Source organism: Dioscorea cayenensis, chromosome 8 (assembly GCF_009730915.1).
Source record: "Dioscorea cayenensis subsp. rotundata cultivar TDr96_F1 chromosome 8, TDr96_F1_v2_PseudoChromosome.rev07_lg8_w22 25.fasta, whole genome shotgun sequence".
Taxonomy (NCBI): Eukaryota; Viridiplantae; Streptophyta; class Magnoliopsida; order Dioscoreales; family Dioscoreaceae; genus Dioscorea; species Dioscorea cayenensis.
The window spans coordinates 10,691,374-10,703,902 of record NC_052478.1 but is presented as its reverse complement, the minus strand read 5'-3'; the positions used below and the strand labels follow the sequence as shown (position 1 = coordinate 10,703,902).

Sequence of the window (12,529 nt, the reverse complement as noted above, 5' to 3'; positions counted from 1 at the left end):
AACGCGCACTTTAACATCCTACGATAAGTACACGTGGCGCAATTCCATTTGTCGAGGTTCAAAATCGAATTCAACACGCAAGAGGACCAGGGTTGATTATCCTATTCTGCGGCTCACCAGACCGCAACCCCCCCACCCTTGCTCTCTCGTCGAAGGACATATATAAATCCAGAGAAGAAGAAGAGATACGCGAAAAGAAATTAAAATTAATTTGCGAAAAAAAGGGGGAATATTAAGAGAGAAAAAGAGAGCGAAACCCCTAGAAACGAAGAACCGAAGCAAACGAAACCCTAGAGAGGCTCTCGATGGCGGGGAGACGATGAGCGGCGCGGCGTTGATGGCGAGATCGAGGGATCTGGATGAAGGGAAGGAGGGGATCTGGGGGACGTGGGAGGAACTCCTCCTCGCCTGCGCCGTTGCCCGTCACGGCACCCGTCGCTGGGATTCCATCGCCACCGAGGTCCAGTCCCGCATCGCTCCCTCCTCTGCTCCCTTATTTACTCCCTCTCGCTGCCGCCAGCGGTTTGATCTTCTTCAGCTCCGCTTCTCCGCCGCCGTCGCCACCGATAGCGGCGGCGCCGGTGGCGGATCCCCCGGCGAGGCCCCGTTGATTGAAGAGCTTCGCAAGCTCCGCGTCGCTGAACTCCGCCGCGAGGTCGAGCGATCCGACCACTCGATCGTGTATATTAATTAATACCCCTCTTTTTTTTCTTTAATTTTTTTTTTTAATTTTTTAATTTTAATTTTCTAATTTCGTACTTTTTTTTTTGTTTTTTAATGACCGTTTGATGTTGATCAGACGGTTAGAGACTTAGTAGTCTGTGAGGTCGTGGCTTAATATTAAACGGTTATTTTTTTTTAATTTTTTTTTGAATTATTATTTTTTAAAGGTCTCTGAAATTAAAGTTGAAAAATCTAAAAGAAGGAGAAGGGGAACGACGTCTCTCTGGCGGATTGGATCCGGAAACGGACCAGAATCCGAAACCCGAATCGCCGGGATCCACCGAAGAAGAAGAAGAAGAGCTCGCACGGGATCGGGTTTCCAGAGAGTCCTCGAAGGAGTCCAACTCCACCGATCCGAAGGGAAACGACGGGAAACTCGATGATGAAGCCGGAGAGTGTACGGCCGGGGTTGGGAAACGGGAAACGGAGCCGGCCACGGCGGGGGGTGATCATCGCCTCGCTGAGTCACGGGAATCGGGTGAGTCAGCGGCCGAGTTGAAGCCCAGCGATGCGGATGAGACCAGCGAGGGGCGGACGTCGGCAAGCCATGCGCGGCAACCCCGGCGAAGACGGCGGAAGGCACCGTTGGCCAGTAGCAGCGGCGGTGGCGGTGGTGGCGGCGAGCCGGAGGCGGACGCAGTCTCGTTGCGCGGCGGGACAACATCGCAGCCGTTCGTTAAGATCCTCGAGATGATCCGCGGGAGCGCGTCAGGATCCGTTTTCGAGCGCCGACTCGAGAGCCAGGTATTCTCGTTTTATCGTGTATTTTCTCGTGAGATTTTTGCGTGCGATATTTTAATATTGAATCTCTTTGGGGTTGCAAAATTCAGATAATTTACGGTTTTTGGATATGAACCCCCTTTCGCTTGGCATCGAGCCGTTGAATCTAATTCCACAAATTTTGAAGAATGACGTGTCACTGATGCAAGATGGGAAACAAGATTCATGCTTTATACTCATATATATATATGTATTTAGTTTAGATTTTTTTTTTTTAATTTAATTTTTTGGGAAATGATTTTTATTTATATTTGGTTGTTGTTTGTGAGAATAATCTGGGAAATATTATTGGCCACGTGGCGGATAAAAACTTGGTGAATAAGTTGTTGTTACTATTTGGATTAGTGTTAAAATGGGCTTGCGGTACAACTGAACTATCGACAGCTGGAAACCCCGTACCGTATTATGAAAGTTTGAAAGCCGCCTTGCTGACGTGGGACTCTGTGACTTTTTACTTATTACCCCCTCGCCTCGCCACTTTTGAAAAGTCTCAATTTAACCATTCTAGTACTAGGATTTCACTTTTTACCTCAATTGATTTCAATCTTTACAGAGGGGTAATAAGTAAAAACAAATAAATAATGAATACAAAACAATTTTAAAATTTAAACTGAGTTATTTTTAATTAATTAATTTTGTTTTTTCCAGAATACGGCAGAATATCGTGGAATGATCAGGTGCCACGTGGACCTGGAGATGATCAGCGAGAAGATCGAACGGTTAGGAGCGGCGTACACAAGGACAGAGTTTTTCCGGGATCTCTTGCTGCTCTGCATTAACGCTATCGTGTTCTATCCCTTGAACTCGAAGGAATCAATCGCAGCCGTTCATCTTCGTGACCAGATCTCGAAGGAGATGGCCTCGACCCATCAACCGTCCCCGTCGCCGCAACCGCAAGCACCACCACCGCCGGCTGTGAAGACCATCAAAGCGGATCCGCATCTCGGTTCGTTGCTTGAAAAGTCCGAATCCACTATCCCACTGATTGCTTGCCGGAAACGGAGCTCCATAACCAGTAAGAAGACGAATCCGGATCCGAAGGTCAAGAGGAAGGCGGATCCGGATCCGGATCCGGAACCAGATTCTGATCCGGATCCGAAACCGAAACCAAAGAAGAAGACTAAGGAGCGGCCTGATCCATCGCCGCCGCCGCCGCCGCCACCACCACCACCGCCACCCGCACCTTCACGTGGGTTTAGGACGAGCAAGAGCCGGTTCCTCAATCAAAGCCGTCGATCTAATCCGTCCACGACCACGAATCCCAAAGCAGAGGAAGCGGAGGTAGAGGCAAAGCCGGAGAAAAAGAACACGGGCGGCGCCGCCGCGGCGGCGCTGGCCAAGAAGAGGGGTGCGGCAACCCTCTTGAAACGGATTAAGCGGACGCCGGAAGAGAACGAGAATGTATCGCCTCCATCCTCCACTGTTTCCGGCGATAAGACGGCCGGAAAGAAGAAAACAGGAAAGGGCGATGGCCGGCGAGCGCCGGAGCCGAGGAGGAGTAACCAGAAGACGGGTAAAAAGGCAGTGAAGGTGCCAGGTCCGGCGAAGCGGGTGAGAGAGGAGGTTGAGGCTGCGAAACCCTCACCGGCGGCGAAGAAGCGGAGGAGGAGGTGACTGGCATGTTTTGTAAATTATGTGAAATAGTTGGGCCTTTGTTTTGCGTTGGTTTTTTTGCTAACTGGGGGGGCTGGGGGTTAACTGTGGATTTATCCTTTGTTTTGTTTTTTCCTATTAAAAAAATTTACTAACTTTGAAAGTGTCAACTCTTTTTTTCTTAGTTATAAATTTTTGAGGAATTGCATGGAGCATCCCTCCCATTTTGTCAATAGAGTAAAAAATCCTTTGATTTTTTCATATCCTTTATAAGTCCCTCTTTTTCTATGTAAATACTTTCAAGTTCAATCAACCCACTAACTACGTTAAAAACAGAGTAAAACGACGGGATTGCCCTCGCTGATTATAAAATTTTGAAAACGTAAAATAGCTTAAAGAACCATCACATCCCCATACTCATTTCTTCTTCTCCCGAGAAAAAAAGCCTCTTCGCCTTCCTCCATCGAATCCACTCATATCCTCACCCCACGGCTGCTCGGTCACGCCACCGAGAGAAGGAGAAAACTCGAGAACATCCTCGCCTTCCGCTTTGGACATCGAAAGGAAAAAGTGCTCAAGGTCGACTTGCTATGGAAGCCCAACACCCTTCTGCTAGTCTTATCTTACATTTATAGTTTATCGTTTGTTAAATTGGATTATCATTGTTCATAAGCCATGAAATTCCTGGAAATCTCTTGACGAAGACATGAAATTTGAATATGTAGTTAGTTTGTACAATAGGTTTGTGCCCTAATTTCAGTTATAATGAACAAATCCGCACGAATGCATGAAAACAAATGTCTTATGTGCGCAGAATCTCTAATAACGCTGATATCAACATGTGGAATTTATTTTAGGGCCGTGATTTACAAAATGTATTTGATGTTCAATCGCTAACAATCATGTTACCGATAAGATTGTATCTCTTTAGTTGCATTATGAATGGATGATTAACATTTAGAACCAAAGAAGATGTGAATGGATCATTAACATTTAGGATTCATGCATTTTTTTATTATGAATAGGATTACTATCGTAGTTATTGTTTACATTTCGTTGTTCTGCTCAATTACTGTATGTACAATTGCTTGCAGACCGCGAGTTGTTGTTGATATTATGGGCAATTTATATTGTTTTGGGGAAAGATATAGTGGGTTATGACTTTCGTTATTCAATAAGTATATGTCGCCCCGACCGCTTTTGTTTTGTTTGTGTGATTAGGAAGATTATGGGTGACAATTCGTGAAATCTCGTGAATGGATGTTGTTATTTAGCACCAGCTTGTTGATACCATCAACCGCTTAAAGAAGATGATGACACGAAGGCATCGAGATATACTTCAAGGACACCATTCACCACCCTCATGGACATTGAGCCCATAGTCCAAGAGCGCAATGTTTTTGGATGCATTAATGCGATGTTTGATGAAAGGAGCAACACATTCCATTCTGGGGGATAGTTTTCTCGCAATTCAAGGTCAAGATGTTTCATTAATATTAGGATTACAATGTGATGGCACTCGCTATCGACTTCAAAAAGGAAAAAAAGGAACATTCTCAGATTTGAAAAAGGAATACTTCAGTAAAGGAGTAGACCGAAACAGGGACTGCCTAGTGAGGTCATTAATGAACATGGTGGTAAGAAGAGAAAGCAAGAAAGAAGAAAGTTTTGTGAAGCTTTCATTAGTGTACATTCTAGGATTTTTCCTTTTCCCCACAACTTCATGTTCGTCACCGGCATGGTTACCCTACTATGTGGACAATCTATCAACAATAGGACAGTACGCATGGGCACAAGCTATACATAAATGGATGATGGATGATGTACCTCTCGCAACAGCTCGTGTGAAAGAGAAATGTGCCGGGAAGCAATCAAGGATAGGATATGTAAGGGGTTGTACTATGGCATTAATCTTTTGGTTTTATGAAGTCACAGGTAACGGGAAGAAGATTCACTTTGGAAGGACACCACGCATTCTCTGTTATGGTGTTGGTAGTTACAAGAAACAAGCTGCTGTTAGTGCCTTGATTGATTCACTAGAGGGCAAGAAGGTATGCATAGTTTAGCATGTACTCGTGAATATTCTAATTTCGGTTTTAATATTACAATATAGTACTCATAAGTATCGGTATGAAATTAATATTTACAATTGTAATGTTGTTTCACACCAATCTGTTTACAATTTGGCAAACTTGTTTACTTATTTATATAAAAGTTCAGTATGTTATATAAGATGTTTATTTTATGCAAAGATATTTTATGTATTAATTTCTAATGTACATGTTTTCGTTGATGTTTGTTATCTTCTGCTAGTTTGTTCCACTCATGGCCGACAGAGAATCTGAAATTGAACTGATCGGATATGGAAAGGTTCAACGGAATAACTCATTGATGGTTTTAGAGACATCCGATGCTATGAAAAGCACCTAAGTATGTGAGGACAAGGCGAAGGAAATTAGATGGGGAAATGAAGGGGGAGCCCTCCCTGCATGTAAAGGTCACGATAGTAGGCGATCGATGTGTTCGTCCCTTATGTTACTCGATTCTTTCAAGAAATCCCCCACGAGTTCGAGTAGACCGCCACAATTTGTAGACCCATGGCGCTTGCTCATCACAAATGCAAGCATTCAGATTGATGGTCTTGATAAAATGATGTCCCCAGCTTTAGAAGATTATGGCAGAGTGAAACTTGTTCTCACGCCGGGTTGCTTTAGAACAAACATTACCATCTTATTGTACTCGACAAAGACGAGAAGGCATATTTTTCATTATTCATCCGTCTCGTAGTCCAGCTTTTATGATCACGCAAAGAAATGCCATGGTAATATTGATACCCATTTTGAGTTTCCGTACTTTTTTGTAACTCGCTTTTCGTGTTTTGCAGCCGCTCCCTCGCTTTGAAGATCGCTTTGCGGATAAAATTCAATGTCAATGAGGCGGCATCGTATACCCTTACCCATGTTCGTGATCGCCCACGCAGAGGGAGGATGCTGTCGATTGTCCAAAGCATACTTGATGGACTTCATGGAACAGCTTTTGCATGGCGAGGAACTCAGCAGTAGCCCATTCGGGATGTTGCCCATCTCGCGACAAGAGTATGCCGCACGCATCTTGCCGATGGCATTACACCTAAACACACCCCAATTAGCATCGCCTACGCAAGCGTCAGAGGCAAGTACAGAGGATGGGGAAAAAATGGATGATGCGCCACCACAAAGCCACCAAGAAAAATGATCGCTAGCCCAATAACCACGCCCACCCATCCCGGAGATTAACGCGACGCACGTACCGCCTAATGATTGTGCCGAAAAAGTCAAATGCCTAACATGAAATGAATGTCCTCACTTCATCGCATCTGCCTTACTTCCCTAAGAACAAATCATACTCGTGTTTGAATATTTACTTTAGTAAGAATACCATTATTGTACTCGTCTTACTAACTTATGCTATACAAATTAACAAAGAAAAGTCATTTTTTTGTCTATTATCGATCATATATGCTAGTCTAAATGACTTACTCGCTTTATACATCACATTCAATGCTTGTCGACTCAATAAAAGCTTACTCGTATCCAACTATTGTGTTTGTTGTTTATAAATTGAATATGCCGCTCATTAATATATGACTACGTTTATATGTGTGGTTTGTTGTTTACTTACACAGATAGTAGTTCATTTTCATTAACTGCTAAGCGAAAACGCTATTTACACTTCAAAATTCGCCATCCACAGCCAGTATTACAAATTAACATATATAGTTGGATGGACGATTTTCAAAACATGTTACCCTATTTCATTGTTTAACAAAAACATGCACACCACCTAGTGTTTAGTCTGCGATTACATCATTACATGTTGCCCTATTATGTCCGATTGAGTGGCAACGACAACAATGTATTTCACGCACATGCCATGCTTGTGACTCAATCCGCTTGCGCCTCGGACGACCAGGCCTTTTCTTTGAGATAGGTGGTCGAATACGGAGTTGGCGAGAGTCATCCAACGGTTTATCATGATCCGCATGTGGAATATCGATTCTTTGTATGTCAACTTGTAGGATCTCGACGATGTAGTATGGTTCAAACGAGCTGATGGACATTTGTATCGGCTAGTATAATCGCTCGCAAGCATGCTTATATGGTATTCCGTAAAACTCGCCAGCAAGCGATAAGAGCATGTTCGAGCACACAAATTAACGTAGATTACTCCGGTGGTCAACAACCTCGAACTATTCTTCGTCTCGAACAACCCTATCCGTAGCACCTACTTTCTTCGACTATCACTTCAATCTTCTTGTGTATCACAGGGTAAAGATAAGATTCCCATTTCAAGTAACAATTATGTCGGTTGTACATCATGTTCATCATCTTAAACCTAACAACATGAACATAGGTTGTATCAATTGCACCATGGAGCATACCATTACGATAGTAAATGTAAAATATAACAGGATTTAAGGATAATAATGCAAGTACAAACTGTAAAACACATTGCATAATTTGTAAACACCAACTACTAATACTAAACAGTAACGTGATAAACGAAAGGGAAATATAAAATACATAACTCAAACCTCTAATAGTAAATAGATTAAGCGAAATCAGAACAGTAAAGAACAATATTAAAAGCAAATGGTTGAAAAAAACATGAATACGGGAAAACATGTAACAACTTTGCATTCTATTATGGGTACCACCTTATTGCATCTACCATCTTACACACCGGAAGGTGTCATGCTTCTCTTATCCATGCATTAAAAGATTCCGCGACATTGGAGTACATTTCACACCCCACCGCTGGCCTCTAAACAAGTAATTACACCAATGTGACATGTCCGATTTCTGGAACATCCAATGGTGTGCTTGTCCTGATGTGGCCAATAGGGAGCGTACAGCTTCATCATATTCGAAAGACGTACATGCATATGCAATCTTCATAATCAAACTCCAGCACTCATCTTTTAATGACTTTCCTAGCTGCCCATTTGATTTAAGAAAATTTGCATGTAGATGTCGCAAGCAATAAGCATGCGGGGATAAAGGAAAAACCTTCGCAATGGCATTTACAAGTCCTTTAGACCGATCCGAGATGAATGTGATTATGTTGGTGTAGTCGTCATCACCGTATATTGCATCACCCAAAGTTGATGTAAACCATGTCCAGTTATCATCAGTTTCATTATCCACGATAGCAAACGCCAAATAAAAAAATCCTTCATTTCCATCTTTGGCTGTTGCACCAAGAAGGATACCGCCATATTTGCCCAACAAGTGAGTTCCATCTAGAAAAAGCATAGGCCTACAACCCCGCTTGAAACCATCAAGAGAAGCATGAAAACAGAAAAACCCACGCTTGAATCGTTCTCCATCAGTGTCAATAATAACGACGCTACCTGGGTTCGTTTTAGAAACTTTTGCTGCATACCATACCAACAGATCATAGCTTGCTATATCACTGCCATGAAGAATTCCCTTTGCTAACCCTTTACCCATCCAGGCTTGTTTATACGGCAGACGAACACCATGGTCACGTAATATATCTCGTTGTATATCCACTGCTCGGTACAGAGGCCGATCACGTAATTTCATTACTACCTTCCTACTAACCCATTTCTTTGATGCTCTCGGGTGAAATGGTGTGTTGATGCCCCCACCGCATGTGTGTTCATGTTGTGATGTTTTAATCCTAAATGTAGGAAGGTTTCCGTCTCTTGAGGCATGAACATGCCATTGACAATCTTCATCAGCACACGTCACAGTCACTCTATCTTTATCGTTCTTTATGAACCGAAAGTTGAAATTGCGTTTGACGGCTAAGTCACACAATGCATCCTTAAAGTCTTTCGCATTTTCAAAACGATGACCAATCATAGTAAACTCAGCTTCTGAATCTCTTATCGGATTACTTATTGTTAAAGGTCCTCAATGTAAAACTGGCGGTAGCATTGACAATGTTTCCCTAGTATGTTAGAAAAAAAGTAAGTTGTTAGTTCAATAAATAAACGAAACACCCGTAGAAATTGAATTCTTACTACCAAAATCTTAACAGAAAAGAAAAAAATCTAAACTACAAAAACCGAAAAACTAACTACAATCTAAAGTGAATAAATATGAAAATGTTTTTAATGCGCAAAAAAACCAAAGATAACAATCATCGTATCACATGTGTATACCATTAAAATCGAATAGAAGGACAACATCTATCGCGAAGCGTAGATTTACAAAAAAATGAAAGAATAAAAAGATATATGATATTTACGATGGTCTCGATGACCCGGAGTTGTCTTCTCGTGTTAATATCCACGCCTCTACCAACATATCAACCACGCTTTATTTTTGAATAACCCGTGAATGTTGCACATTGTTTGAAGTCATCTTCGAACTAATGGAAGCCACTCGCCTTCTCGCTCATCCGAAATTATATACTTAACTTTGATCGATGAAGCTTGAAGGTGCCAATACGTATATATTTCTTCCAATAATAATTCCCCACCCACTCAAGATGGTTAAATCTAACACACAACCCTCTCCCTTTATATTTCTACAATAAAAGTAAAAACATGTCCATTAAGCCACTACAAAGAATAAAACAAAAAAACCTTTGGTCATAAACTCGCCACCTTCCCGAACATGGTGGTTGATAAAAAAATAAGATAATAATATGAACAAAAATCTCTAGGTAGATGATATCGTTAACATACGGTGATGCTCAAGATGAGATCCTTGCACTGCTGTAACGTCTAGACTCGGATAGCTTCTCCTGATCGGGGAGACGGAGACGACGAATCTAAGATAGAATTGGTTCTTTACATGAAGAGGCTCAAGAATGGAAACAATATGGACCAGAACACCAGCTTCTTCATCAAGATACGAGTAGAAGAAGAATGCAACTTCCAAAGCAAGTTTGCAGTACAATAGCCATGTTGTGATTTGACTTGGCACCATTATTCCCTCCAAACTTTTTCAAGGGTACTTTTGGGATTAAACAAAAATATCACAGCTTGGGGTGACGGAAGGGACGAACGAGTACAAAAACTATAAAGGAAGGACGGACGGGGACTTTAGTTTTATCAGAAGGACCTTGGAGGAAGTTTAAAAAGTTTCAGGGACTTAAAAATAATTTTCCCTAAATTTTTTTTTCTCTAGATATATAATTTAAAATGTGTATTATTAGTATTATTATAAAAATGTTTGTTATTTTTTAACTGAAAGTACCATTTATTTAGTAGGGTTTATTTGGATATTTATTCTATTTAATATAATTTATATAGTTAACTTCATTTAATAGGTAAATTCTTTGAAAATTTTATTTTTTTTTATTGGAGAATTTTGAGATATAACTCGAGTCCGCGGCCCATTGACAACACTCTTGAGCCCATTTCGGTCTTCTCTCTCTCTCTCTCTCTCTCTCTCTCTCTCTCTCTCTCATTTATATCTTTTTTTTTAAAAAAAATATTTATTTATTGAAATTATGAAATTTTGTTTTATTGGAATTATTTTGGTGCCTTTTTCCTGCGCTTCTCTCTCTGGTCTGCATCCCAATTTAGTTCCTCAAGATCGATCGAAATCGAAGCTGAGTCTTGCTGAAGATCCAGGATGGAGTTCATGAGACCTTTGTAAGTCCGATTCTTCTGTGAGTATTCAATTTTTTGGTTCTTGATTCATGTCATTTGTTTACTCCTCTTTTCCTTTTTAGATTTTGGGATGGTTTTGTGGGTTTGGATTTGTTTCTAATGGTTTGATTTGATTTTATTTAATTTTCAACAGTGTTTATGATGAATTATGGATAATCTTTTGAAAATTTGTAATCTTTAGGATGTTTGTTTGTGGATTTGAAAGATATAATTTGGAAAGAAATTTTTTTTTTTTTTTATGGGAATTCCACTATGCTTCCAGTTTATGCAAAAGATTGAGTTTTGAGGGTCTTTGTCTGTCTTGTTCTTCAGATCCCTCTTTGATGTATGCTGTAGAGATGTTCAGGATCTATCTAACTAAAATGATGAAATGGATTGGATGGATTAAGTATTTTCTAATTACCATCACATAGTTCTTTTAATTTTTTTTGTTTCCTATGCCTCTTTGTGTTAATTTCAGTAAATTGATGTCTAAATTATGGGTATGGAGTTCTCTTTTAAATTATATTTTGCAAAATTGAATCTTTTGATTGAATAGGGTGTGCATGTTCATCAGTAACTGGCTACTTAAACCATTGACTAGTATCCAAGTCCAGGAAATTGTGAAAACTTTGCTGAATAGGTAGATGTGTGTGTCATGGACTTGTGAGAAAGTAGGTAATACTTTATGTGCAAAAATTAATTGTTATATAAATGTAAATGAGTTGTTTTGGAGCATGGGGATGTCTTTAAGCTATCTGTTTCACTTTAGAATATTTTGATTGAATGTAGTTTTAGCTACTTGAAGTCATATCCAAGTCCACAAAATTTATGAAGGTTTCATTCATCTGTTGCTGCATGAACTTGTGAGGAAGTGGGGAATATTTTGGATGGATCTGTTCACTAAATCTCTTTTTGCTTAAATTTGGAAATATTTTGACATTTCTGCAGATTGAGGTCTTTTCAAGTTTCTTTATAAGCTGCTTATGATGCTGTGAATTTCCTTGTTATGTGAATTATTGTTCTCACAAATAACAATGGTTTGATTTGTATCGGCTGTGAGGTTTTTACTTGTTTTTGTGAAGATACGCTTTCTTCTTTGTGCTTGTGATATAAGATGCCTAGTTTATCAATTTAGAGACATTCATTCTGAGATGTAGAAATCTTTGTTGCATTCTTTAATTCTTTGAAACACAAGCATTTAACTACTAATATATTAGTGAATTCTAGTCTTCGCTATCATTTAGCCGCTTGTGAAGAGTGTTAATACATTTTTTAAATTTAGGAGACACTATCATCTAAAAGCTTCTGTAATGAAGACAGATGAAATTATTCAGATGATGTGCCTGATGTATAGATTTTGCAGGCTTACCAATGGTTTCTTTGTTAGAGCTGAAATCTAGTTGATATAAATCTTGTTAAATCACTTCTTGTCTGCATAGTTTGTCTCAGCTTCCATCCAAAGACACATAAAAATTGCTTTGGTTCATGAGCATCAACATCAAGTTCATGAGACAAGCTAAGAAAGCTTTTCTATTGTTTCCTGCTGCTTTTTATTTTATTTTTTATGTTTTTTGGTTCTTTATAAAGCACTGCTGGTTTTGATTTCATTGAAAAGGGGCACCAATTGAAACACATGCTCAAAGATCAATTTTCAATCCTTGTAAGTTATCAGCATGAACGACACAAAAACAGTCATATGTGCAGCCGCTGTAAAATAGCAATGGATATGTTTGTGCAGTTAACTTTATATCTAGATTTCACCTCAAAAAAAAATGTCACTACTCTTATTGTTTTGCTTGATAAAATGATAAAAAGAGT

General features: G+C 40.1%; 3 protein-coding genes and 1 long non-coding RNA gene across 4 annotated transcripts; 3 read left to right on the top strand and 1 right to left on the bottom strand.

Moving 5' to 3' along the window:
- Positions 1-243: 243 nt before the first annotated feature.
- Positions 244-3,177, top strand: LOC120267459 (serine/arginine repetitive matrix protein 1-like). The gene is made up of 3 exons (XM_039275124.1): positions 244-681; positions 891-1,467; positions 2,152-3,177. Exons 1-3 carry the CDS (start codon positions 320-322, stop codon positions 3,115-3,117), a joined length of 1,905 nt encoding a protein of 634 aa, XP_039131058.1. The 5' UTR covers positions 244-319; the 3' UTR covers positions 3,118-3,177.
- Positions 3,178-4,490: 1,313 nt separating this feature from the next.
- LOC120267272 lies at positions 4,491-5,526 on the top strand. Its single transcript, XM_039274948.1, has 2 exons — positions 4,491-5,147; positions 5,410-5,526. The coding sequence occupies exons 1-2, from the start codon at positions 4,491-4,493 to the stop codon at positions 5,524-5,526; spliced, it is 774 nt and encodes a 257-aa protein (XP_039130882.1).
- A 2,312-nt stretch (positions 5,527-7,838) lies between these two features.
- LOC120267271 lies at positions 7,839-8,966 on the bottom strand. The gene has a single exon (XM_039274947.1). The coding sequence runs from the start codon at positions 8,964-8,966 to the stop codon at positions 7,839-7,841; it is 1,128 nt and encodes a 375-aa protein (XP_039130881.1).
- A 1,608-nt stretch (positions 8,967-10,574) lies between these two features.
- On the top strand, positions 10,575-11,858 carry LOC120266860. The gene is made up of 2 exons (XR_005538293.1): positions 10,575-10,728; positions 11,660-11,858. It is a non-coding gene; the product is annotated as an uncharacterized LOC120266860 (long non-coding RNA).
- Positions 11,859-12,529: the final 671 nt, after the last annotated feature.

Excerpts from the sequence above, each read along its gene's own strand:
- LOC120267459 (XM_039275124.1), top strand. The coding sequence starts at position 320 with ATGAGCGGCGCGGCGTTGATGGCGAGATCGAGGGATCTGGATGAAGGG. Across the intron at positions 682-890 it reads CGATCCGACCACTCGATCGT|GTCTCTGAAATTAAAGTTGA; the intron begins GTATATTAATTA and ends TATTTTTTAAAG. Across the intron at positions 1,468-2,151 it reads AGCGCCGACTCGAGAGCCAG|AATACGGCAGAATATCGTGG; the intron begins GTATTCTCGTTT and ends TGTTTTTTCCAG.
- LOC120267271 (XM_039274947.1), bottom strand. The coding sequence starts at position 8,966 with ATGATTGGTCATCGTTTTGAAAATGCGAAAGACTTTAAGGATGCATTG.
- LOC120267272 (XM_039274948.1), top strand. The coding sequence starts at position 4,491 with ATGTTTTTGGATGCATTAATGCGATGTTTGATGAAAGGAGCAACACAT. Across the intron at positions 5,148-5,409 it reads ATTCACTAGAGGGCAAGAAG|TTTGTTCCACTCATGGCCGA; the intron begins GTATGCATAGTT and ends ATCTTCTGCTAG.